General features: G+C 40.6%; 1 protein-coding gene across 4 annotated transcripts in view; it reads left to right on the top strand.

Moving 5' to 3' along the window:
* MYO9A (myosin IXA) overlaps nucleotides 1-22,330 on the top strand; it is a 116,960-nt gene that overhangs the window by 59,953 nt on the left and 34,677 nt on the right. For 3 of the 4 annotated variants that reach the window (XM_075857717.1, XM_075857715.1, XM_075857716.1), the window contains 14 exons: nucleotides 3,562-3,637; nucleotides 3,759-3,902; nucleotides 4,135-4,174; nucleotides 4,281-4,403; nucleotides 4,499-4,579; nucleotides 6,315-6,425; nucleotides 7,727-7,849; nucleotides 7,998-8,147; nucleotides 8,228-8,541; nucleotides 8,631-10,364; nucleotides 16,970-17,054; nucleotides 17,380-17,559; nucleotides 21,012-21,124; nucleotides 21,351-21,475. In XM_075857717.1, the coding sequence (XP_075713832.1) occupies nucleotides 3,562-3,637; nucleotides 3,759-3,902; nucleotides 4,135-4,174; nucleotides 4,281-4,403; nucleotides 4,499-4,579; nucleotides 6,315-6,425; nucleotides 7,727-7,849; nucleotides 7,998-8,147; nucleotides 8,228-8,541; nucleotides 8,631-10,364; nucleotides 16,970-17,054; nucleotides 17,380-17,559; nucleotides 21,012-21,124; nucleotides 21,351-21,475 (3,399 nt within the window). The remainder of the gene's footprint in view (nucleotides 1-3,561; nucleotides 3,638-3,758; nucleotides 3,903-4,134; nucleotides 4,175-4,280; nucleotides 4,404-4,498; nucleotides 4,580-6,314; nucleotides 6,426-7,726; nucleotides 7,850-7,997; nucleotides 8,148-8,227; nucleotides 8,542-8,630; nucleotides 10,365-16,969; nucleotides 17,055-17,379; nucleotides 17,560-21,011; nucleotides 21,125-21,350; nucleotides 21,476-22,330) is intronic. The other variant, XM_075857718.1, reaches the window with a different exon arrangement.

The following is a 22,330-nucleotide window of genomic DNA, read 5'->3' as shown; positions in this document are numbered from 1 at the left end:
TATTACATTAGTTAATGTTTAGCTATGTGCATAGTTGGTGTAGTTTATATAACAATCCTACGCTATTATGGTATACTTTGGCAGGTCCCCAAGCTTTATACTACACAGCATTGACGTTTTGATCCCGCGAGATGAATTTCTTATGGTTTGACAAACTAGAAATAAGTTAATACAGACGACTGATAAAATCTATGAATCACTGAAATTGGCTCTTTCTATTTCATGTCTTGTGGAAACCAACGTTTCAACTGGCTCCCATTTAGCCTGCCGTGCTGCTAGCCTAGTATTTCTACTTCCCTGACAAATGAAAGTCCTGGCAGTCAAAACTGCTATGTACTATGGAAATAATTTTATTTAGCCATGAGACTAAGTGTATTCAATTTGGAAATCCAATAGTCAAGAATCCAGGACCTAGATTTCATGTCCCTTTTATTTCTTCACCAGAAATCACAATATTGCGGCAACGTGTCAGTCTCACTAAGACTTCTTAAAGAGGCTCTGTCACCACATTATAAGTGCCCTATCCCCTATATAAGGAGATCAGCGCTATAATGTAGGTGACAGCAGTGCTTTTTATTTAAAAAAAACTATCTATTTTCACTACTTTATTAGCGATTTTAGATTTATGCTAATGAGTTTCTCAATGGACAACTGGGCGTGTTTTTACTTTAGACCAAGTGGGTGTTGTACAGGGGAGTGTATGACGCTGACCAATCAGCATCATGCACTCCTCTCCATTCATTTACTCAGCGCATAGGGATCCTGCTAGATCCTTATGTGCTGTCTTATACAAACACATTAACAATACTGAAGTGTTTAGACAGTGAATAGACATTCCACGGGATGTCTATTCACAATGTCTCCACTTCGTTACTGTTTCTATGGTAGTTACAGCAGAGGAAGCGTGATCTCGTTGTAACCTGTCATTTACAGCGAGATCTCGCGAGATTACTCGTCCTCTGCTGTAACTACCACAGAAACAGTAACGAAGTGCACAGATTGTGAATAGCCATCCCGTGCCTAAAATCGCTAATAAAGTGGTGAAAATAGATTGTTTTTTTTAAATAAAAAGCTCTGCTGTCACCTACATTACAGCGCCGATCTCCTTATGTAGGAGACAGGGCACTTATAATGTGGTGACCGAGCCTCTTTAAGTAAGCCAAGGGTGGAACTGTATTGTGCTTCTCTGGTGAATTAATAGTTACCTGTAGGATGGAGTATTGGGGCATTGTTATTTTCACAGAATTGTTGGATTGGGATTTCATTGGATCTCTGATTTTTCAACGTAAAAAAATAAATAAAAAATATGACCATGTCCACACTAAACACATTTCTGTGTACCTGAATAGTTTCACTGTTTAATATGGTCTAATAAAAAAAGATGTAAACCCGTAATGTGCGGATACAAATACTTATAGCTGTTTACTGCACAATCCCTAGTATTATTTTCTTAATAAATAGAACCTGTTAAACCCCTGTTGTACGGGATTCTGGCTGTTAAAGTATGGAACTTTAATAGTTGTCTCTAAGTTTCCAGTACTAATAAATTAAAACGCATAATCTAATAATAATCTTTATGTATATACGTAACAATTACGTATAGAATGCAAATTTAGTTCTCCACACAAGTGAATGACAACGTCAGGTTTTTTTTCTGACACCAACCAGTATTTTATTCAATTAGATTGTATTTGTAAGTAACTTGACAGCTTAGAAAACGAATCTATGAAAGAAGGGTCAAATGTAGACTCCATATAAGAAGTCTTGGTATATGGTCATACATGACAAGTCCGTGTTAGTAGAGCCCTTCAGACATCTGACGACACACAGACATAATCATGGAAGTCTTTCCTCAATAGAAACCCATTCTGACAGAAGAATGAGAATCAAACGCTTTCTAGAAGTGTGAATGAGGTTGTATTTCCTTCTGTTTATATCTGTTAGGTGTAGAATGAAGCTTCTGATCTTTATTTTTACTGTAGTGGTCACCGTAAACTGCAGTTCTGGTTAATAGTTTACCCTTAATGATACCATTACATGTAGATAAGACTTTCTGCTATCTGTCTTGTGTACATTATGGATTAAAGGTTAATTATTTCTGGCATTTTCCTGTAAATAATCAGGGTTGTTGTTTTTTTTTATAGTTTTATGTTATATTGAGGACATTTTGAATATGTTTGATTTTTGCTCTTAAAGAGGCTCTGTCACCAGATTTTGCAACCCCTATCTGCTATTGCAGCAGATAGGTGCTGCAATGTAGATTACAGTAACGTTTTTATTTTTAAAAAACGAGCATTTTTGGCCAAGTTATGACCATTTTTGTAGTTATGCAAATGAGGCTTGCAAAAGTCCAAGTGGGTGTGTTTAAAAGTACAAGTCCAAGTGGGTGTGTATTATGTGCGTACATCGGGGCGTTTTTAATACTTTCACTAGCTGGGCGCTCTGATGAGAAGTAACATCCTCTTCTCTTCAGAACGCCCAGCTTCTGGCAGTGCAGATCTGTGACGTCACTCACAGGTCCTGCATCGTGACGGCCACATCGGCACCAGAGGCTACAGTTGATTCTGCAGCAGCATCAGCGTTTGCAGGTAAGTCGATCTTACCTGCAAACGCTGATGCTGCTGCAGAATCAACTGTAGCCTCTGGTGCCGATGTGGCCGTCACGATGCAGGACCTGTGAGTGACGTCACAGATCTGCACTGTCACAAGCTGGGCGTTCTGAAGAGAAGAGGATGTTACTTCTCATCAGAGCGCCCAGCTAGTGAAAGTATTAAAAACGCCCCGATGTACGCACATAATACACACCCACTTGGACTTGTACTTTTAAACACACCCACTTGGACTTTTGCAAGCCTCATTTGCATAATTACAAAAATGGTCATAACTTGGCCAAAAATGCTCGTTTTTTAAAAATAAAAACGTTACTGTAATCTACATTGCAGCGCCGATCTGCTGCAATAGCAGATAGGGGTTGCAAAATCTGGTGACAGAGCCTCTTTAAGCACAGTGCATGGTAAGTGAATCCATGCACACGCTGGCCATGGTGAATGCATTTGGTTCTCATTCTAGGTCTTTGTACAGCAGTTTTCTTAACTTTAACACGTTTGCATGCTTTCCCATCCACTTGCTTTTGTCTTTAATATCTCTAGCACTCCTCTTTTTGGCATGGGAATGCATGTGTATCACAGCTCACAGTGACTCTTGTGCACCTTCTTTTAGAAATGTTGCCTGCGCTCATGTCATGCTTTTATCAATGTCCTTATGTTTCTAACACCATTTTTAGGTCTGCAGGAAAAGTTTGGATCTGCGAGGACTGGTTAAACAAGCATGTTGCTAACAAAAATGCCTACATACGATTATACAGGCTGATATTGTGATATGCACTGAAATAAGCACATCTCACCTTGTAAGAACACATTCTCACACACCCATTCACCCGTAGAGTCCTAAACACAGACCATAACTATAAAAGAGTAGGTACACAGACCATCTTTTGGAGGACACTTTTGGTTCCTCCTTTTTATAGTCATTTAAAATCTAAGGGATTTTTTTTCCTTCCAGATATTCCTCGTCCGACTCCTCGTACCCCTCTCTCTGACCTACAGGGTGTAAACACAATACAAGAAAGAACTCCACGGTAAGTGCATTCAGGGTTACATTTTTCTTCTTCACTTCCAGTTTATCTACTGAAATGCGGTTTTGTATATTCATATTTAACTCTCAAAATAGCATTTTCATACAGTGCATTTATGTTTTAGGGAACCGACTTGGTCAACAAGAAGACATCGCCTGTCGTCCTCCAACTCCTACCTGGAGGGTGGGGGTATCTTCATCAGCTCCTCCAGTTCCAATGTGAACAACAATGATAGCAAACTGCTAGAAAGAGCACATGGCATTCTTATGTAAGAGCAGTTTGTCAGGGACATTTTTGCAAAAAAGAAATGTTCATATGAAAATGGGGGTCGTGTGTTTAACACTGTGACTATCAGCCTAATAAACAAGCTGGCTGAGCAATATAGGTTTTTAGGGACATTGAAAATGTGATACATAAATGTATTATTTGTCAAGACTGAACTAAAATCCAAGGGTACGCTAAAAGTTAGTGATTTTAATTATCTATCAATTCATTCATAGGAGAAATAAGAACACAAAATCTAAAACTACTCTTCCTAAGGTAAGTGAGAGGGAGTAAAGGCCTCAGTGGTTCCATCCTGTGTCATTTCCAACTACTAATTGTTTTACGTGGTAAATGATGTTCTCGTTTTTGTATGGAACCACAGCACCTATTGGATGTGAAGTCTCTGAAACATCTGTCGAATCTCACCCTACATGATCGAATTACCAAGTCCTTGTTGCATTTTCATAAGAAGAAGAAGCCACCAAGTATTAGTGCGCAGTTTCAGGTACAACTTCTGGATTTAAATGTTTGTTACGTTTCTCTTCAAAAATTGACTTTGCCATGCCTGGAGATTTTGCAAGTCACTTTTCCTTGTTTTAGGCATCCTTAAACAAGCTGATGGAAACCTTGGGGCAGGCAGAACCTTACTTTGTGAAATGCATTCGTTCTAATGCAGAAAAGGTAAACTCTCTAAGACCGGTCTGAAAATCCACTTTTAATGTTATATGTACAGAGCCACCTTTACTGCTTTTGCCTTCGGCTTCATTCACATCTGCGTCGGGCTTCTGTTCATGGGTTCCGTTAGACTTTTCCGTCAGGGGAGACCATGAACGGAAACCATAGATTTGCATTACCATTGATTCGAATGGTAATGCTTCCGTTGAAAATGGTTTCCGTTTGTCTCCGTTCCATTTTTTTGTTCACGGGAACCATAGCATAGTCGACTGCACTACTGTTTCCGCAAAAAAAACCTTACGGAATGGAGACCAACAGAGTCCATTTGCAACAGAAGCATTACCATTGAAATCAATGGTAATGCAAATGGAAAGCTATCGTTTCCGTTCATGGTTTCCCCTGACGGGAAGGTCTAACGGAACCCATGAACGGAAGCCCGACGCAGATGTGAACGAAGCCTAAATTGTGATAACCCCTCATTATAGCTAAATATCTCAACAATCGGACATAAGGCGGTAACTCTGAAGTTGCTCTTATTCTTCTTAACTCCAATTAAATGCGTATGAATTACAATAATTTCTATTTCTTTTTGTTTTTTTCCTTAAATACATTTTTTATAAACTTTAGGGGTTTTTTGGGTATTTTTTGCTTGTCACAAAACCATGCTATACTAAATCCTCGGTTCAATCTACCTAATTTACAAGACGATGATATTTTATTCTTTGAGCTGAATTCCGAGTAAAGTGCTAACCCCTTCTATTCTTGATTTGGATTTCTTGGACCACCACTGTTTCAACACTGAGAAATGTAGTAACTGTCCTCTCTCTAGACTATTAGTGTTTCTGTCACAGGAATTTAGAGAGATACCAAATATCTTTTGATTAAAGCTTTCATGGTAACTATATAATAATTTTTTTAGCTCTTGCACAGAGTATAGACTCTTTAAAATTGTACCTCTTTCCATGGGTTGACGAAGGGGCTCTCCGTTTTCTGTGCTGACATTATAGACTGTCTTCACCCAAAATATAGTTCCCTAACTGACATGGTGAGGACTTTCTGTCTGGCACATACAACATAATTTTGTTTAGTCTTTCCTTCAAGAGCACTTGTGGTTGTCTAGGAATGCACCCGGTTATAAAAAAAATTTTAATGGAGTTTTCACTTACTTTATTTTTATTAAGCCAATACAGTTATAGATTTACGAAAAATAAATGTAATAACTTTTTAGTTATTTTAGTGGCAGGGGTAAAGCTGAACATACGCTAGAGATTTGGGATGGATGAAACGGTTGTTTTAGCGAACGAGCCCAAACCCAGATATCTGTGGAAAAGCTGATCTACCATGCTGGATTTTTTTAGTCGTTGTCAGGTGCAGTGCTTGGAAAGTCATCCATGCCAAATGACAGATCTGCATTTCATCAATGGAAAGACCAACCGACAGATTAAGGCAAAGATGAATCAGTCATTTGTCATTTTAATTTATGGCATTGTCATCCAGAATAACAACCTTCACAGACAAACCATGAGCGACAAGTCATTCAGAAAACGGCCATCGGAAATCACTAATGTGTGGCCGTCTTAAGACCGGGTTTAGTAACATGAGTATTCAGCACCTTTACAAAACGGGAAATTTGTGAAAATATCTTGTCTACAGCAAAAATAAGAAATAGATGTGCTTTATTTGTAATAACCATACCACAGTATGAATTTATTTTCATAGGTTTTCCAACTCAATTTTACAGGTGCCTTTGCGTTTCAATGACTCTTTGGTGCTCAGACAGCTTCGTTACACAGGAATGCTGGAAACTGTCCGAATCCGCCAATCTGGCTACAGCTGCAAGATTCCCTTTCAGGTCTGACAGTGGGCAGTTGAAAAAGCAGTTGTATGGTGTACTGAACACAATCCTTACACATGTGCCCATCCTTAACTTTTCTTGAATTGCATTAAGTTATACAATTTGTCATAATATAGTAAATCCGCACAATCGGTTAAAAACGTATACGTTATTGTATGTTTGTTTTTTAAATGGGAGTCTATGGGCGACTGATTGCTGAAGGGTAACATCCGTAAAATGCCGCGGTCAATAGTGACTGCCATTCCCATTTTTTCCATTGCTCCCCCAAAAAGTCATAATAAAAGTTAATCAATCAGTCCAATGTACCCCAAAACAGTACCAGTCAAAACTACGTCTCGTCCCGCAAAAAACAAGCCCAAAAAATCATTACTTTGATGGAAAAATAACAAAATTACAGCTCTTGGAAAGCTACGATGCAAAAACAAATAATTTTAGTTCAAAAGTGTTTCAAAAGTCGTAAAATATAAAAAACCTATACATATGTGGTATCGTCATAATCGTACCGACCCATAGAATAAAGGTAATGTGTTATTTACGCCGCACAGTGAACGGCGTGAATTTAAAACGCATCGAACAATGGTGGAATTTCAGGGCTTTTCTTCTATTTCCCCCCCCCCCCTCAAATGAAAAGTTAATAAAAAAATATGTACACCAAAATGGTGCCATTAAAAAGTACAACTAATCCCGCAAAAACCAAGTCCTCATACAGCTATGTCGATGAAAAAATAAAGTTATAGCTCTTTGAATGCGACTATAGAAAAACTAAAAAAAATAGCTTGGTCATTAGGGCCTAAAATAGGCTGGTCACTAAGGGGTTAAAGCTTAAACATTACATTTTAAGTTCTCCACAAATTGAGTTATAGACAAAAACATGAATGTATAGAAGCGCCATTACATCAGAGGGGATAACAGGGTTTGTTGTTCCCAAACATTTTATACATTAATTTCCGCAATAAAACACAACCTTTCATTCTGCCTGACAAAGATTTTGTTGATTTTGTTGATTTTGCCTGACAAAGTTTTGTTGATATATTTAATTCAATTAGGCCTTAGCAAATTGGGCTCTGTTCATATTTGCGCTACAATTTCCGTTATTCTGTTCCATCAGAGGAACAGAATAACGGAAAAGACTGAATCACCGCATCTGTTGCATGACGCAAACAAACGGTGTCCGACGGACCCTCTGATACATATGTAAACAGAGCCTTGTTTGGCCACAGCAGAGGTGTGATTTACTACTGATCTTAGTGAACATAATATATACGAATATAAATATAGAATATTGTTTTCTTTCCTAGGACTTTGTAACTCAGTTTTCAGTATTATTGCCAAGAATTGTTACCTCTACCCGCCAAAGTATCCAGGAATTCTTTTGGAGGATGGGTCACAGCCCTGATCAGTATCAAGTTGGCAAAACCATGGTGAGCAGAATAATCTACAACTTTTACTGCAGAACAAAGTGATTGATTGACATTTTTTCTTAAAAATCTTGAAAAATTATGTTTTCTGTTATTCTGCTTTGCATTAATTCTTTCCAAGTCTTAAATTTCCCATTACATTTCCTTTCAGGTTTTTCTGAAGGAGCAGGAGAGACAATGTCTACGAGACCTGTTACATCAGACCGTATTACAGCGCATTATACTGTTACAGCGCTGGATAAGAGCAATGCTACAGCAAAAGAGGTTTTTGCACCTTAAAGAAGCGGCTATCACCATTCAGGTACATATAGTTACAGAAACTTGTTTTTTTTTTGTATTTCATTTGATTATTAGTGTGAATTATATTTGGTTTTATTACAGAGATACTGGAGACATTACAAGAAAAGATGGAATGAAGAGGAAATGCAAGCCAAAGAAGATACCCTTTATCAGGCTGCTTGCATCATCCAGTCATGGTGGAAAGGTTACAAAGCCAGACAAGACTACCAGCAGATTAAGGAATCTACTATTATCCTACAGACATTCTGGCGAAAATATTGGCTTCATCGGCAGAGGGCAGCAATATGCATTCAAGCTGCTTGGAGGAGCCATGTCAGAAGGAGACGGTATCAGTGCAAGAGAAAACACATTATTACTTTACAAGCAGCATGCAGGGGTTTTATAGCAAGACGAAGGTAATACATTTCTATCTTAAACTTTATACCAACGTTTTAAGCGTCGGGAATTGGCAACCTATTTTCAATTTTTTTTTTCTGTTTCACAGGGTACGATCGTTAAGGCAAGAAATACCAAACCATTTGATAAGGGACAATTACCTAGAAGATTATAGTAATGAAGTCTTCAAGTCCCCACTGCCATCCCCGGACACTGATGTTAGCCACTGGGAAGACATCTCTGAACAAAGCCTTCCTAACCCCCCATGTATGACACTCTCTGGAAGGGGTGGTGAAGTGCAGTTTAGAGAGAGGCCAAAATCTTTAGAGGACCCCAATCAAAGGAAAGTGGTTCGAGCCAAAAGGGAAAGCCGTCGTATGAGAGAGCTAGAGCAGGCACAGTTTAGTCTTGAGTTGCTGAAAGTACGTAGTAGTGGAGGTGTATCTCCATCAGATGAGAGGCGTTGGTCTGCAGAATTAATTCTAGATAAAGTTCCCGATACCCCTGAAAGTGAAGGCTCTTTTGGCAGCCTGGAACTTATTAGCTGTGAAGAAAATACACAGCCTTCTGAGGAAGCTACAACAGATGTGGTATGTTCCAACCAACCACCTAGCTCTCCAACTCATAGACATCTTGGAAATTTCAGTAAACTTTCACAAGAGTCCATTGAACTGCCTGGCTCTTTGAGTTCTGAACCAATAAGTTCACAGTCATTCAAATCCTTCAGTTCCAACACAAAAGACTTTGCAAACACTCCTAAGAATGAAACGGAAACTATTGGTGACGAACAAACAATTCACTCCAATAATGAGCATCCAAGTTCTTGCATTTCTAGCCAAATAAGCACCAATTCTTCACCTTTAATGACACACTCCAATGGTCCTCAAGGGATTTCTAATAGTGCATCCCCTTATTCTCGTTCTAATGGCATTCCTTGTGCTTCTTCTAGTGATAATTCAAGCTCTGGCAGAGAAGAAAATGTTTTCTCCAATGGACATCTTACATCACCAGTTCAAACTTCTTTACCGAGTCCTTCAGTCCAAAAGACCCCTATTTCTGATCTAAAGGATCCCCCAACGCAACATGAAGTGTCTTCTGAGATCAAAGAAGGCTCCATGTCCAATCATCCCCCATCACCTTCTACCAATGCAGTTGATATTGCCTGGGGTTCTTCATCCAGCTGGAGACAAAACCATCCTGCACATGAATTGTCAGAAAGTGCACCAGCCAAAACTTCCGTCCCTTTTCCTTACAAGACTGAGCCTCGTGAGCCCCAAATTTCCTGTAGCCTCCCTACCTTTTACGTCCCAAACCAGGGAACTCTTCGGACACATGAGCACAATGATTTAGGAGTTTCTCCTTCTGACACCGTCCTTCAGCGACTTCAGAAGCTTAATAAGGAGAAGGAGGAACTTCAGAAACAGCTACAGCAAGAAAAAGAAAGACTTATGATGGAGCAGATTCGCAAAGAAAAACAGGAGCTGGAGAGACTACGTAAACTGCAGGAACAACAGGGACATAACCGAGATCCAGATAACTCTTTGCGCTTCCCCAGGAGTACCACAAAGAAGCCGTCTGATAGGCCACAATCACTTCTGTTACAGAGTACACACTGGAAGAGCCATCCCGCTAAGACAGAGATCAAAGGATTGACCGTTAAAGGGAAGACTGGCTTAGTCTCGCACAATGACCGTCCAGTTAGCATGTTCCTCGATCAAAGGGAGTTACGGGAAGCTCCCAAAGGAGATGTGACAGGAGATTCAGGGAGACGTCCTTGGTTGCACAGCACTGCGAATTCCAACATTTTTTTTACTCCCAAAGGGAATATTAGTAGTGACTCAGAGTAAGTAATATATTTTGATATTTCTGGTATAGAAAAAATATTTCTCAAATATGTTAACATTTAAAAGTGGGCTTCCCACTAAGAAAATAATACTTATAAAACCACCATGTTACCACTTTCTATGATATATTAATTTAAAGCAAAATATACTTGGACTCAAGCTTGCAGCGCTGGCTGCGCACCGCAAGCATAACTACTAAGTTCGCAGAAACTGTGGCACATAACCTAATAAGTGAAAGATCCCTGAAATCAATGTGTCAGTCACAGGGCCGCATAAATATATAACCGATCCATTTTGATACTTCTATTGGCACGAAAGAAGACTACCTTTTCATATGCATTTACAAAGGTTTAGGCTAGGGCCACAGACATTGTCCATTGGTCGCGAAAAATGCAAATCTATTGGATTTTTTTATCGCAAATCGCATCCAACTTTTCCAGCATAGAGTTAAATTGAAGTCGCATGCAACTGCCACTTATTTTCAACGTGTCAGTGATTTTCTTTTTGGGTGTCGCAAATCCTAAATGGCATGTGACTGGAAATCATGTGACTTTGTGTTGGATTTTTTAGCAGCTTACTGCAGCACTAGTTTTTGACCAAAGTCACCGTGTAGCTCTAGGCCAATGTTATGAAAGCAATAAAAACGTACCACAGAGAAAATGTCATTTTGTTAGTTAAAAATACAATACTGGAAGGTTATTAAATTGAAAGACCTTTTGTAGCATATGTCTGAAAGGGTAGGACGGTGAACTTGTGTCCCCATTGTAATAATAATAATAATAATAATAATCTTTATTTATATAGCGCCAACATATTACGCAGCACTTTACAATTTAGAGGGAACATGAAACAAACAATATCAGACATTACATAGTGACAAAGTTCATTTACAATTCAAACCTGGGGAGTGAGGACCCTGCTCGCAAGAGCTTACAATCTATGAGGACATAAGGGAGACACAAAGTGTAACAGTGTTTGTTCTGCACAATAGTCCGGCCATTTTTATACACATGCGGTGGTAACATAAAGCTGCATGAGCCGGTCACCAGCCACTATCCGTGTATGACGGACATGAAGAGAAGGAGTGTGAGGGAATCTTATTCTGATGACTAATCTAAATGGAGGGCCATGGAAAGGAGTCAGATTAGGGAATGTTATAGGCCTGTCTAAATAGATGTGTTTTCAGGGCACGTTTAAAACTGTGGATATTGGGAATTAATCTGATTGTCTGGGGTAGCACATTCCAGAGGACGGGTGCAGCACGAGAGAAATCCTGGAGACGGTAGTGGGAGGTTCGGATTATGGAGGATTTTAATCTAAGGTCGTTGGCAGAACGTAGAGCCCGAGTAGGGTGGTAGACAGAGATGAGGGAGGAGATGTAAGGAGGTGCAGCACTGTGGAGAGCTTTGTGGGTGAGAGTAATAAGTTTGAATTTTATTCGGAAGGGGATGGGCAACCAGTGCAGTGACTGGCACAGATTAGAGGCGTTGGTGTAGCGGTTGGTCATAAAGATGAGCCTGGCTGCTGCATTGAGGATAGATTGGAGAGGGGAGAGTTTAGTGAGGGGAAGACCGACTAGTAATGAGTTACAGTAGTCAAGACGAGAGTGAATCAGAGCAACAATGAGAGTTTTGGCAGTTTCCTCCGTAAGAAAAGAGCGGATTCTGGAGATGTTTTTGAGGTGAAAATGACAGGAGCGTGAAAGTGATTGTATGTGAGGAGTAAAGGAAAGATCTGAGTCAAAAATAACCCCGAGACAGCGGGCGTGCTGCTTAGAAGTTATGATAGTGCCACACACAGAGATGGAGACATCAGGTTTAGGGAGGTTAGTAGATGGTGGGAACACAAGGAGCTCAGTTTTAGAAAGATTCAGTTTCAGATAGAGAGAGGACATGATGTTAGAGACAGCGGACAGACAATCACTGGTGTTCTGTATTAGAGCAGGGGTGATGTCACGGGAAGAGGTATATAATTGGGTGTCATCAGCGTAGAGATGGTACTGGAAGCCAAATCTGCTGATGGTTTGTCCAATAGGAGCTGTGTAGAGAGAAAAGAGGAGTGGACCTAGGACTGATCCCTGAGGAACCCCGATATCAAGGGGAAGAGGAGAAGAGGTGGAACCAGCAAATGACACACTGAATGAGCGGTCAGAGAGATAGGAGGAAAACCAAGAGAGAGCCGCGTCCTTGAGGCCAATAGAGTGGAGCATGTTAAGTAGGAGTTTGTGGTCTACAGTGTCAAAGGCTGCAGAGAGATCCAAAAGAATCAGGAGAGAGGATTTACCGTCCGATTTAGCCGCCAAGAGATCATTTGAGACTTTAGTAAGGGCAGTTTCTGTGGAGTGTAGAGTGCGGAAACCAGATTGTAAGGGGTCAAGAATGGAGTTAGCAGAGAGATAGCGGATAAGGCGAGAGTAGACCAAGCGTTCCAGGAGTTTGGAGATGAAGGGCAGATTAGAGACTGGTCGGTAGTTGGCAGCGCTGGATGGGTCAAGTGTTGGTTTTTTCAATAATGGGTTTATAATGGCATGTTTAAAAGCGGAGGGAAAGATACCAGAGGAAAGAGAGAGGTTAAATATTTTAGTCAGGTGACTAGTGACAGCTGGGGAGAGGGACTGGAGGAGGTGTGAGGGGACAGGATCACTAGGGCAGGTAGTAGGACGAGAAGAAGAGAGGAGCCTCGAGACTTCTTCTTCAGTTATTGGGTCAAATGCTGAGAGTGAAGAAGAGGGAGTGCGGGGGGGGAAGGGGATCGATGTTACTAGGGGACTGGGAGATAATATCATGCCGGATGTTGTCAATTTTAACTTTAAAATAATTGGCCAGGTCTTCAGCACTGAGATCTGTGATTGGCGTCTGCACTTTAGGACTAAGGAGGGAGTGAAAAGTATCAAAGAGGCGTTTTGGATTATTAGATAGTGTGGAGATGAGAGAAGTGAAGTAGACTTGTTTGGCGCGGTGAAGGGCAGAGTTGTAAGTTTTGAGCATAAATTTGTAATGGAGGAAATCTGCATCCAAATGCGATTTTCTCCACAGTCGTTCAGCACATCTCAAGCACCGGTGAAGAAAGCGGGATTGAGGCGTGTGCCAGGGTTGTCGTCGTCTTTGTCGGGTGGTTCGGAGTGTAGTGGGGGCTGCTTCATCCAATGCATTTTTGAGAGTGTTGTTATAAAGTTTGGCAGCCAGATTGGGACAGGAGAGGGAAGAGATAGGGGACAATGAGGACTGTAGACTGTCTGAGTTTCACAGTGTTAATGGCATGTAGATTTCTGTATGTCTGATACGTAGGGATGACCTGAGGAGGCAGAGAATATTTGATAGTAAAGCAGAGAAGATTGTGGTCAGAAAGCGGGAGAGGAGAGTTAATAAAGTCAGAAACTGAGCAGAGCCGGAAGAAGACCAGGTCAAGTGAATGCCCGTCTTCATGTGTAGGAGAGTTAGTAAGTTGTGACAGACCTAGGGATGAGGTTAAAGATAGAAACTGGGAGGCAGATGAGGAGATTGGGTTATCAATGGGGATGTTGAAGTCACCCATGATGAGAGTGGGTGTTTCAGAGGATAGAAATTGTGGAAGCCAGGCAGCAAAATGATCCAGGAATTGGCGGGGTGAGCCCGGTGGGCGGTAGACAACTGCCACTCGGAGGGGAAAAGGGTGAAAGAGTCTGAGGGTGTGGACTTCAAAAGAGGGAAATGTGAGTGAGGGGACCGGGGGAATGACCTGGAAAGTGCAGTGTGGGGAAAGAAGTATACCTACTCCTCCACCCTGCCTGTTCTCAGTTCTGGGGGCATGAGAGAACTGGAGACCACCATAAGATAGAGCAGCAGGGGAAGCAGTGTCAGACAGGTGTAGCCATGTTTCTGTAAGAGCCAGAAGGTTGAGAGAGTTAGAAAGGAATAAGTCATGAATAAAGGTGAGTTTGTTGCACACGGACCGAGAGTTCCAGAGAGCACAGTTAAAAGAGACAGGAGAAGACATACAAGGAATGGCAAGAAGATTTGCAGGGTTTCTATGTGTGGCAGGTAAGTGGTTGAGCTTGGCAGAAGAAAAGGGAGGCCCAGGGTTGGGAGAGATGTCCCCTGCAGCTAGTAGCAGGAGAATGCAGAGAGACAGCATATGGTTATGTGATTTATGAGAGTGATTTTTATGTTGGGCAGTGGGATGAGATGGGTTAAGTTGACTGAGGAAAGTGAATAGTGAATGGGAGCTGTACATGGGCGAGGCAAGGAGAGAGGGACTGATGTAGACTGTTTTTGGGCAAGTCTTAAATGGGTGATAGGATTGAAAACCAAGAGCAGCTATAATGATGAGAGCGGTGGCAAACATCTTTGTTTACAGATAGTTAGAAATCTAATATTGAGAGCGTGGGCTAGTTTGTCTGGTTTGGTAATGCAGCTTACCTGTCACTGACCCTGTGCAACTGCCATGTATAACTGCCAGGACACTTTGACAATATGACACTTACACAGAGATGACTTCTGCCGTCGTGCCCCCCTGCACGAGTGCCTTCCCCATATGCTACATCTAAATTTATAGGGGAGTAGATGCTCAGATCTAGGCCTAATTAAGCTCGTTCAGCTATTAATCAAATCAACTAGACACATGAGGTGAAAAGCTATGCAGAGATAAACAAACAAACTAGCAGGTCTGGATGATCATAAAACTTAACGACGATCAAACACTTTGACAAAACTTTGAGATAACATTAGACTATATAGCAAGACAGGAAAAAGCCAGGCGGAACCAAGTAGGAAAGGTGATCAGAATAAGTGGAAGAGTTGGACGGTCAAGTACACATTATTCTTCATTATAGTCTATTGGGACTTACAGAAAGACCCGAGCGAGCATTCTACAGATGGGTCGTTTTTCAGGAATTTTTAATAAGAACTTTTATTCAGTCTGAATATTTTTACCAATCACCTTAACTGTTACTCATCAGGGAATGTTGAGGCCACATGTCCGCACGTAGAGGATGCTGCTAAATAATGTATTCTAAGGGGACTGAACATCGGCCGAATCTCTCCTGAATATTCATGAGCCGCTGGTTTGATTAAGATACATAGAGGAAATTCAGGAGGGCTGCTTTGTCACTTAATAACAGAAAATAATCCTCACCTAATTTAAAATATTCTACTTTTCATTCTAAAATGATTAGTCCAAATTCATAGAAACAATGTGTTTTGGGGACAGTTGTGCAAAAGTATATTGTTTATCTGATGATGAAAGTTTAGATATTCTCTCAGGTCTTGCATGTTTGTTAGGCGTCCTATTTTTTCTTTATATTGTAGGCACTGTTCACACCTCAATTTTTGCCTACATTTAGCGTATACACCGGGAAAATCTCCCGACCTATACTTTAAACGTAGGCTGTGATGGATCTTTACCAGTGGCCTCTGTCACCCATAGTCTATAATGGTATCGGTCATGAAAAGCGGTCATGAGAATTCATGATGTATCTGATAAATGGATAACATTATAGTTTGTGGGTGGGGATACCATGGTTCGACAGGCATCGGTCACCCACACACTATTATGGTATCTGTAAGCAGAGAAGACAGCAAGCACTTGCTTGCTGTGTGCGACATTCTCACTAAGAAGCGTTTGATTTTATGAAGCCACAATAAAGAAGAAAGTTTCTTACTGCATGGGTGAGTGCCGCATGTTTCTTTACTCCCTTCTCTGCCTACAAATACTGTTCTGTATACTCAGCACAACCCAAGTTACAAAGGAACCCCTGATAAAACTGCGACACATAGAAAATTGCTTTGTAAATATCCTTCAGTAGTGCCAACGTCTTCTCCCTTTATGATCTATTATGTTATCCGTTTAACGTATCTGCGAAGAAAAACTATTGAAAATCCAATGCCTTTGACATATACCATATAGTGGCATACATCACCCATAGGTTCCCATACAAAAAAAAAACCTTATACCCCACAGTGTACGTTTTTAATTTTTTTGCTGGATTCCCAGGGAATGGAATGGCAATGTCTATTATGCTAATCCGTGCAACAACAAAAAAAAAAAAAGTCTACCGATCTATACCAGCCCAACGGTGGTCAAAAGGACAGCGTATGGACACGTGAAAGGGCCTTAATCATATTTTGAACTCCAGTTTTTTTTCTTCACTTTGCTCATGCACACGACACTGACACTGCTATATAGGCTCTGTACAGACTCCGAGATATTTCCGTACATATGGTGTCCGATAGAGCATGCCACTATTCTTTATTTATTTTTTTATTTTTTTCTGTTGAATTTGTATAGAATCCAACAGAAAAAGCTATATCTCTTGTATGAAGTCGGAGGCATACACCGGTACAGTAGAAGCCTCACGCCCCTCTATGGCAACACTATTACGGCACTCTTCAAAATAGAGCCGTAATATGTCCGTGTGCATGAGTTCTCCTTATTTGGCGTTGGAGTCTTTTGTCCAATTTTGAATCACCTGTACTTAATGTCTATTTTGAATGGAAATATAACCTTACTGCCATCAACTGCGGCTCTGAGCATAATTGCTTAAGTCATGTACCTTCACTATCTATCCCTTTTCTACACCTCTCTATTTAAGTTTCTGTTACTGATTTTCATAAAAATTTTATTACAGCAATTCCTCCCTTCAATCTCATCGATCTGCACGCAGTGAACTTCCAAAGAGGTTGGATGCTACTGAGCCGTCCGGAATAATTGAGGTGAGCATAACTCTGGCCACAAGAAGAGCAAATTGGATATGCTACTCACAATTTCTGTAGCAAATTGCATCCACGGGCTTGAATCATAGGCTTTCTTTTGATGCATTGTCCAGTCTATGCCCATGTTTGCTGTAATTGTTTGTTTATTTCCCCTTTGTTGTTTTACTGTGCTTTTTGGCCATTCCATACTGTTCATACTTTGGTTTCCCCACTTCCTGATATGTGAATTTACTTTGTTGCTTTACGTATATTGATTTATCCCTCTCCATCACGTGCTTGTGTTTTTATTTTGTATTCCCCATGTCCGTTTCATTCCGTCTGTCAGGCGCCGCACAGACGAAAAGCTCGTATGGCACGAACTCGATCAGATTTCATGACTAGAGGAACTCTTGGGGGGGGAGACTCTGAGGAAGATTCCGATGAACAGGGGGAGCGGATTCCTCCCTCTGACCCAACTGAGGAATCAGGCAGACAAATCCCGGCATGTCACAGCGACTCTGAAATGGTAAAGTCCAGTAACAGATGCAAGCATTGCTTTTTAAGGACATCCATTATCTATAACCTAACTCCTAATGCTGAGAATTCTATTACATTAGCATTTATCACTCCCAATAGGTTTTAGTTTTTTTTTTAATCATTTCACATTCATCATTGCATCTATCTCTCACCACCTCATAACACATCATAACATTTAATGTAGACATACATTTATGTTTCTAAGCTCATAGCGAAGACATGGCTACAATACAGGCATCAATATTATATTGTATAGTAAATTCTCAATGATTTCTTGTAACTTTTACCACCACCATCATCATCACTTATACATATTGCACATTGACTTCTGCATACATCTGTTGATAGACCAGGTCAATTTTAATGGAAAAGCCATATTTTTATACAGGATAGTGGTGTCTGTTCCCTTCACCAGAGAACTTCTCTTTCACCCTTAGGACGGCAAGACTTTTTTCTTGCTTACAGGTGATTGTGGGTAGTGACTATATTGCAGTCTAAATGTAAGGTTTTGTAAAGGTAGATTTTATTTAGCATTTTATCATAGAATAGACATTGATTCTATTTCCTTGTCGCTGTTGTGGCTGCCATTCTTGCACATAATTTGAATATGCAGACAGGTATGCATAGGTAGATAGATGGATATAGTAAGGTATGCGCGCGCATGTGTGTGTGTGTGTGTGTGTGTGTGTATGTATACATAGTGTGTGTGTGTGTGTGTGTGTGTGTGTGTGTACATAATGTGTGTGTGTGTGTGTGTGTACACAAAATATATCTATATAAAATATGTATATCTATGTATATCTATATAAAACTTAGTTTATTGTGTTTTGATACATTGCGGTTGCAATTTACTAGTTAAATGGGTTATCTGGTCCTTTGCTAGTCTCTTAGGGCACGCTGTAACAAGGGTGTGTGTGTGCTCATATATATGAAAAAAGGGGTTGGGAAGCAGCACTCAGGTAAAAGAGTATGTAATCACCAAAGCATCAGACAGCACCGCAACGTTTCACTCTCTCAATGAGCGCTTTTTCAAGCAAAAAAAACTATTTTTTTTGCTTCACAAAGTTCTCGTTGGGAGAGTGAAATGTTGCTGTGCTGTCTGATGTTTTGGTGATTACATACTCTTTTACCTGAGTGCTGCTTCCCAACCACTAATGTATATAGAAGGATTTTCTGCTTTGCAAACACTATATTTGCCCACGGCACCTACACTTCTTTGTAGGTGTTGGCATGCCCTGGTATAAAATAAATGTAAAGAATGTCTTTACATGAAGATGACTAACCAGTTACACTAATAGTTAGTTTAGCTGTATTGCTAAAATGAGTGTATTTATCTTACATTGAACGGTCATATTTTTTTTTTTCAAAATGTACACATCTCTTGCATGTTTCCATAAGGATTAAATGTTCATTTCTTAAAAGGGTTTTCCACTTTCAAGAACTATCAAGAAATACTAATTAAATATTGAAGTATTTTTTAAATATACTTACCATTTCAAAGTTGCAGATATCTTGTAATTTCGTCTAGTATCACGTGACTGCGCCACCGTCGGAACGTTTCTCTTCCGCTGACATCTCATTCGGTCTTCTTCAATCTTGACTTCCGGACGAGCTCCTCTTCCGGTCGTCTTGCTTCTTCTCTTCCCCTTGCGCCTGCACGTTCCGACCTAGTTATATTTTTCAACCTATATTGTTTAGCGCATGCGCATTGAAATCAATTTCATTGCGAATGCGTTTTATCAGTCAGTTCATTGCGCCTGAGCAAAAAAATATATTATTTTAGCTGTTTTGATTCAGCTTAACTTTCGCCATACACCCAGGTTCAAGGCATGCTAGTGGTTCAAAGCCTCCTCAATGCCCGCCTCGTTCTTTCTTTGATTACGTCTCAATGCAAGCACTTTTTTATTTTCGTTCAGTTTATCTATCACGCGTTGTTCCTCAGTGCCATGATCACTGTAGATACCATCTTTGCGGGGCACGTGGGCACAGAGGGATAACATGAATGAAAATAAAATAGGGCTGGCATTGAGGCGTAATCTAAGAAAAGAACGGAGCGGGTATTGAGGCTTAAGACCAATAGGATGCATCGAATACGGTTGTATGGCAGAAGTGAAGCGGGATCTAAAAGGCTCAAACAATTATTTTTTTTCTGCAGGTGCAATTAATTGTATTTAAAAGCACAGGCGCAATGAGCAGACTTTTTTTTAATGCGCATGCACAATGAAATTGCTTTCATTGCGCATGCGCAATATATTGTAGACAAACATCAGGATATAAACAATACAGCGTAAGGAACGTGTTTTTGCAGGTGAATTGTGGTCCCGTTCATTTCTATGGGCCCATGCACACGACCGTGGTTTCCACAGTCCGTGCATTTCCCTGGATCCAAAAAGATAGGACATGTCTGATTACAGCCGCATTTTGCGGTCCGGGCTCATTAAAATGAATGTACACAGCCATGTGCACGGCCCATGCATACCACTACGGTCGTGTGCATGGGCCCTAAAGCTGATTTTAAATATATAAAATTGGGAAAACGATAGTCAGGGGACAATAATATAACAAGACAGAAGCATTGCAATGATTAAAAAAAAAAAAAAAAGTAGTGGAAAACTTTTTTTAATGCTGTCATACGTATATTACAACTCAAAACGCTTTAAAAATTAAACTGCGAAAATACCATTGCATAAACAGTCCTACAACTGTCCCTTCTGTATGTTCCACTATTCACTCTCTTGCCCTTTTCTCGGACGTATGTTGACATCTGATGGAAACTTTAGAATCTCGGACCATCATTTAAAAAAGTTCTTAATTCTAACTATGTCTTAAAACACTTGCTTCAGCTTAAAAAGGAAATGGTTATAGCTAGATTACATCCAAGCTGTTTTTACCTTTGTCTGCTGTCAGCATAGTGACGTTTTAGCCTTGAGATGAAGAGCTGGCAGTTGAGACAGACTGGTTTCTAGGGATACTCTGCTAAACAACAGCTGCCTTTTACATGGAGCTTTCGGACAGCATGCATCTACAAACCAGTCTATCTGAGATTACTCATGTCTCTAACTCAAGGCTCAACTGCCCTAGGTAATTAATTGAGATACTTCGTGCTATACCCAAAATGCAGTTTGATCATTTGGAAACAGTTTATCAATTGTGTAAAATACAGAAACAAATTGAACAGTCCCTGTGTAGAAGAATAAATGCAGTTGAAGTTTGCGGAGCTTAAACTCGTCATTTATCTTTGATAAACCAGCACTGAAAAAACATTTAAATGTTCAGAAAATATAAAAAGTTAGTGTCCATTTATAAACAGGGCCTTACTTTAGGATTCTATAGAGTGATGTTTTCTAAGACTTCATGTATCATGGGTCTTCTGCATGCTGTGCTACTGCTGTCTTGGCTCTGCCTGACATTTCCTAGATCACTTTTTTTTTTTTCTTGCAGATGTTACAGAAAGTTCAGGGTGCGGAGCGGCTCAGCAAACTCCAGAAAGCCGTGTCTCAAGGAGAGATGTCCCGCATACTACCTGCTCACCGCGCTCCGGAGCAAGATTCTAGGTGAACCATTTATGTACACTTACCCAATGCATCTTTGCAATATGACAAGATCATCTTTTTTACAATACACCTCATGAAACCTCATAATTGTTATTCTAAGAAAACATCTTACAGCTTTGCTCTAGAAGACTTGTCTGTTTATTTGGTGTTGGAAAAGAAACCAAATATTTTATCTGAAGATTATATATTTGCATTGTATGATTGATTGATTTATTTGTTATGTCAGACCCCAGAGAGGTAAGATTCGCTTCTGGGGGAAGATGAAAGCAGCAGAAAAGTTGACACCACAGACAGAGGTACTAGAGATGGACGCAGAGACTATAGGGAAAGAAGGAATCCATTTCAGTGATGGTAAGAGTTGCTCTGCTGTGTACACATTTGTGTATCATAACAACACTACCATTTTTTGTGTCGTCTACATAACGATACCTTTTGTCGCTGTTATAATTTAATAGAATCCATAAGGCTACATTCACACGACAGTGAAAAAAATGGCCATTAAAAACTAATCAACTGTCAGTTTTTCATGGCCATTTTGCATCAGTGTGTCTCCAAATTTTCATCTATTTAAATTTCATTTGTCAGGGTTTCTTTTGTCCCAACCCTCTGAAAACACCACAGTGCCCATGTAGATAGTGCCACAATGTCCCTGTAGATATTGCCACAGTTCCCACTGTAGATGATGCCCACATTAGGTCAGGGCCCACATAGTACCACACTGCCCACTGCAGATAGTGCTACAGTGCCCACATACAACGTGCCACAATGCCCATGAAGATCGCGCCACCCCCCTTGTAGATAACACCACCCACCTCCCCTGTAGATAGTTCCACTGTAGCTCACTGTTGGTGTGGAATCCCTCTGGCCAGGGATTCCGCTCATTTACGGAGCCCCTGACGTCTCTGTCCATATATGGACCGTGACGTCAGGAGAGCAGAATCCCCTGCCAGAGCGGGACGGGGATTCTGCTCCAGGAGTAACCCCTTGATGTCACTGTCCATATATGGATAGTGAAGCCAGGGACTTCTCTAGCAGCAGAATCCCCTGCCAGAGCGGGCCAGGGATTCCAACTCCAGGAGTAACCCCTTAACATCACTGTCCATATATGGATAGTGACACCGGGAGCTTCTCCAGGAGCGCAATCCCCAGCCAGAGCAGGGTCTGGCTGCTGGGGATTCTGCTCCTACAGGGAGCTACAGTTGAGTT

Source organism: Rhinoderma darwinii, chromosome 3 (genome assembly GCF_050947455.1).
Source record: "Rhinoderma darwinii isolate aRhiDar2 chromosome 3, aRhiDar2.hap1, whole genome shotgun sequence".
Taxonomy (NCBI): domain Eukaryota; kingdom Metazoa; phylum Chordata; class Amphibia; order Anura; family Rhinodermatidae; genus Rhinoderma; species Rhinoderma darwinii.
The sequence above is the reverse complement of the archived record's forward strand: the minus strand, read 5'-3'. Positions and strand labels throughout refer to the sequence as shown.